At 52.4% G+C, this 5,462-nt stretch overlaps 1 protein-coding gene across 2 annotated transcripts in view; it reads right to left on the reverse strand.

Moving 5' to 3' along the window:
• TXK (TXK tyrosine kinase) overlaps positions 1–5,462 on the reverse strand; it is an 84,217-nt gene that overhangs the window by 27,111 nt on the left and 51,644 nt on the right. For both annotated transcript variants that reach the window (XM_027775893.1, XM_014591927.2), the window contains exon 9: positions 531–605. In XM_027775893.1, the coding sequence (XP_027631694.1) occupies positions 531–605 (75 nt within the window). The remainder of the gene's footprint in view (positions 1–530; positions 606–5,462) is intronic.

Below are 5,462 nucleotides of genomic sequence, written 5' to 3' on the forward strand. Positions count from 1 at the left end.
GCGCCGCCCCGTATAACAAAAACCCCAAAAAAAAAAAAAAAAAAAAAAAAGAAGTGTAATTTACCAAAAAGGTGAAGATTATGGCTTCTAATAATGTATAGTAAAATTTTGTATAAAATTAAAACATCTCTACCCAAAACTTAAATTGCCCTTATGAGATACATATATTTATATAGTTTTAAGCAAATTATTTAATTTATTTGCTGTTATTATTTTAAAATTTTGCTATAGGGCATATGCACTCACTAGCGAGAGACAGAGAGAAAGAGGGAGAGGAGAAAGGTGAGAAAGCAAGCTGCTAGGCCCAGGGCTTGAACCGTGGTCAGCCACATGGGAGTCCAGCACCTTAACCAGCATGCCACCTGCTGGCCCCAAGCTATACACATTTAAACATCTCAAAGGGGAGACTGAAACTTTGTGAAGAACCGTGGGCAGGCCTTTCAGAAGCTGACACGTTAAAGACTGCGGGGAGCAGGGAGGAGATCTTCACAGGGTGGGACCGTGGGTCGCACAGTGCCCGCATACTGTACCGTAGGTAAAACCCGCCGTGGGGGGCAGACAACTCCCCATTAGCCCAACCGGGTATCGCAGACGAGTCATGAGACCTGAGGAGAGAGGAAATTCGGCATTTTAAATCTTGTTATTGATAGAAAAGAACTAAATATACGATAAGACATCCTATAAGCCGTTCTTCTTGTTTGCTTTTTTAAGGTTTTTGTCATCGGGCACATGCTCTCACCGGAGAGAGAGACAGAGAGGGAAAGTGAGAAATCTCTCCCTTGGGAGGGTGGCCGCAGCACAAAGCATTCTCCCCTTGGGATTTTGGGCACGCAAGCACGCACACTCAGTGTCACCAGGTCAGGGACTCGAATGGTGGTCAGCCATGTGGGAGTCCAGTGCCTTAATCACCATGCCCCCTGCTGGCCCCAGTTCCATTCTTTAAGCAATTAGGCAACAAAATTGTTCTACAGTCTGGGCTTATTTTCCTCATCTGAGAAATAATTTCCATAATGTAATCGATGCTCATTACACACCATTCAAAGAAGCTACGAAAATATAAAGACGACACAAAAGATCTCTCCCAGAACCCGAGTACCCAGGTATGCAGGATTGGCGCCGGGCGGACCTCTGCAAGTCTGCACGCCGTCACCACCCTCGCACACATGCACATCCAGGACTTGTCACAGAAACGGAGGTTCTGTCGAGGCTTTTTACACCGCACGTGTCATTGGCACACACCGGTGACCACAAATTCACCTTAACGTTATTTCTAACATGTCACCGTTTCAAAATATGCTATACAGGGATCTACAGATGGGGTAATGGTTATGTCGGGGGACTCCCACATGGCAGTTCAAGTCCCAGACCTGGCAGCTTAAAACTCATGCTGGGCACATGTGTGTGCATGCCCCACATCCCAAGAGAATGGAGGAGAGGAGAATGGAGGAGAAGGGATTGCGGCATGGTCATCCACCTAGGGGGTGATTTCTTGCTTTCTCTCTCTCTGTCTCTCTAGCAACTGCACATGCCCTATAGCAAAAATCTCTTTTAAAAAAAAAAAGATAATTTGTGAGGGTCATATAAATGTATGTTCAAGAACAAATAGCTTATGTTATTTTAATTTATTATTATTTTTAAAGAGTTTTTTCTCTATATGGCACCTATGCTCGCCCAAGAGACAGACAGAGAGAAGGTGAGAAATCACCCCCCGGGGGGATGTCCACACTGCAACCCCTTCTCCTCCATTCTCCTCTCAGGATTTTGGGCACACACACGCATGCCTGGCATCAGTTTTAAGCTGCCAGGTCTGGGACTCAAACCATGTTCAACCACGTGGGAGTCCAGTGACATAACCATTATGCCATCTGCTGGTCCCGCAAATTATCATCTTCTAAAACATTTCCAAGCTGTATGTCTGTATCTTCATTTTTAACAAAAAGTTTTTAAAATAAGAAAAACATAACGATTCATTTCTAAAACAGAAAAGTTTCTAGAATAAGGATGTGAATGGACATTTTGTGCAGATGGACTGTGTGTTTGTATTTTAAGCTAAGTGCTGACAAGAGTCAATTTTTAAAAAAAATCATAGTAAATAAAAGTTTATAAAGTAAGAGCTATAGTCAGCTAAGGTTAATTTGCTATTAAGGAAAGAAAGGTATTTTTATAAACGTAATGCAGCCAAGGGTCAGTGTCCCTCCCACAGCAGTGCACGGGGTGCCGGGCCTCATGTCCACACCCTGCCCCACCCCGCCCAGGGCAATTGCCCACAAGCTGCATTCCTGGTAAGTGCCCTGCACAGGGGGAACATTTTTCATCTTTTTTTTTCTTTAAATTTAATTTTGCTGTTAGGCATGTGTGCTTGTCAGACAGGGAGACAGAGAGAAAGAGAGCAAGAGAGATACAGGATGGCCACATGGCAATCCCTTCTCCTCTGTTCTCTTTTCTTTTTGGAGAAGTTTTTCACTGTAGGGCGCGTGCGCTCGCCAGACAGACAGAGAGAGACGTAGAGACAGAAAGCGAGAAATCACCCCCCAGGGGGGATGGTCACGCCGCAATCCCTTCTCCTCCATTCTCCTCTCGGGATCTTGGGCACGCATGCACACGTGCCCGGCATGAGTTTTAAGCCACCGGGTCCGGGGCACGAACCGCGGTCGACCACGTGGGAGTCCAGTGACATAGCCATTACGCTAACTGCTGGTTCCCTCCTCTGTTCTCTTTAAGGGTCTGGGGCATGCACACGTGTGCTCAGTGTGCTTTTCAAGCCACTAAGTTGACTGTGTGTGACCCAGCCACCTTAACCCCCATGCTCCACCTGCCCCACGTTTTATCTTTGGTACCACATTTATACCATAATTGTACCCGTTCTGGGACCTGGCAGCTTAGGAATCATGCTGTTTACATACACAGCACCGTGATGGACCACTCCCCGCCAGGACTCAGGAACCATGCTGTAGAGACTGCAGCCCCACAGGCGACGCTGCCCAGCCCGGGTGTGGCATGGGCAGACCGCCGAGGTGCGCAAAATGCTCCCCGTGAGGCCAGCACACTGACAGACCCGATGACACTTTTCTCAGAACGCACCCCACGGAGAGCAACATGACTCTCCAGCTGACTAGAGTGGGTAGCCAGGGACAGCCTTCCTGGCAAGCGGCCGTGTCACAGTGGGGGAGCCTTCCAGGCAGCTGGGACGCCATGCACGGACAAAGGTGGTCTGCACCAGAGCCCACCCAGCCGGCAGGAGAGAAGGGCATCTCCCAGTGCCTGTGTGAGCGGGACGGTCTTCTAGATAGGTCCAGAGACCAGCCTGCCGAGGACCACGGCCGGGAGCGGGTTAGCCAGGAAACGGACGGTAATGGCAGGGAGAGCTCTCCCCACGTGGAAGGAGCGAACCCCGCGCTGGAGACAGAGGGGGGCCCTCCACCTGCCCCGCTCAAGGAGGTCGGGAGGAAACAGCACCTGAGAAGCTCCCCGGGGGAATGAGCGATGTCCTAGGGGTCACGGCATGGCGACATGTGAGGACATGAAGCATGATGGCGGGCACTGGAGCACAAGCACACGTGGGGGTGGCGGGAAATCGCACCCGAGGGGCAGATGGTTGGGGTGATGGTGGCCCCATCAGCCATGCCGGGAGCATTGCCCTTTCTTCAGGTGACAGGGAGCCACGGAAAGGCCCTAGGACAGGGAGGGCGTCTTGGATTCTCATCCTCGATGCCGCTGGGGGTGTCTGCAGGGAGTCAGCGCGGAGACAACGAGGGCAGCAGAGAGGCCACTGCCCCGCCGGGTGGGCGCGATTAAGACGCCATCCGCAGGCCGGCGGAGGCGGGTCTATCCCTGTCCCTTCGCTTAGGAAATCAGTGACACTCGGTAATTAACCAGAAGCTGCTGTGGGGGAATACATGCTTCTGTTTAAGCCCGCGCTTGGCGGGACGAGGGCACCGCTGCCTGGGGAAGCCCTCGGAAAGAGGAGCAGTGCAGGGGGAGGTGGTGGCGGGAGGAGGCTCTCTGCTCCGTGGCCCAGGTGCAGGGCGGTCAGTTACAGGTGTCCGGGTCTGCCAGACAGAGTCCTCACACATGGGGAGACGCCCAGGGTGAGGACAGGACTGACCAGGACAGAGCTCTGTGAACACCAATTCATTTTGTTGGTTTTGATTTAGTTTTTGGCATAGGGCGCGTGCACTCGCTAGAGAGAGAGACAGAGAGGAACACATTCCTTCTCCTCCTCTCTCCTGCTGCGACTTGGGCACGCACACCTGGCATGATTTCCAAGCCGCCAGGTCCCAGACACAAATCACAGTCAGCCACGTAGGAGTCCAGGACCGTGGCTGCCACACCACCTGCTGGCCTGGGGACACCAGAGTTTAGGGAAGAGTAGATACAGGCCAGATTGAGAAGGCCCCAGGGAATGGGGTCAGAGCAGACCCAGAAAGGGTGGTATCAGAACACCCAGGCTGCAGGAAAGTTCCAGGAATGACCCTGCCCGCCCACTGCAGCGGGGCCCTGAACACAGGCCGCTGGGAGCCCCGCTGGGGGTGGCAGTACTGCAGTCACTGGCAAAACCTGCCTTGGCGAAGGCAGGAGCCAGGTTGTAGGCATTTATAAAACACACAGCAGGGAGGACGTGAACACGGTTTTCCCAAGGTGTGACTCAGAAGTCCAGCGTCTGAAAGAGGAAAGGCCAGAGCGGGGTCGTGCTGCTCTGTTTTAGGAGAAGGAAGTCGTAGGCCTGTCATACCGAAGGGCTGAGGGAGGGGGTGGGAGAAATGGTGCAGACTGCAGGGAAGGAGCGCTGGGAAGCATCCCAGCAGAGGAGGGGGCACCGAGCATAGCTTGGCCAGGCTGCTCCTGAAGCCGGGAGAGCGGGGCCCTGGCTTCCATGTTCCTAAGGCAGCGAACATCTGGGTGGCCTGAACCTGGGCAGCGGCTGATATTGGAAAGATGGCGGTTGGCATGAGATCAGAAAGGGATGCCTGCCGGTGGCTCTGAGGACCTCGTCGAGGGCAAAGTCCTCACCCAGCTGGGTCTCCATAACATAAGATCGGATGGAGAACATAAAGGAATCTCAAGTTCCCTCCCCCCCCACCCCCCGCATTCCTGTAACTTCGAAGTCTGGCCTTGCCCACTATTTTTATCTGGGGAATCACTACCAATGGCTTTAGAGATAGTCCCTGTCTCTGACAGAGTTTGACTCTTGGCACTGTCCTAACTTTTTTGTTGTTGTTGTTGAGAGGTTTCTGCTATAGGGTGCATGCACTCGCCAGAGAGACAGAGAGCGAGAAATCCCCTCCCCCCACCCCAGGGGAATGGCCACGCCGCAATCCCTTCTCCTCCATTGTCCTCTCAGGATCTTGGGCACGCATGCACATGCACCCGGCGTGAGTTTAAGCCACCGGATCCAGGACTTGAACCATGGTCAACTACATGGGAGTCCAGCGACATAGCCATTACACTAACTACTGGTTCTG

Source organism: Tupaia chinensis, unplaced genomic scaffold (genome assembly GCF_000334495.1).
Source record: "Tupaia chinensis unplaced genomic scaffold, TupChi_1.0 Scaffold000054_1, whole genome shotgun sequence".
NCBI classification, from domain to species: Eukaryota; Metazoa; Chordata; class Mammalia; order Scandentia; family Tupaiidae; genus Tupaia; species Tupaia belangeri.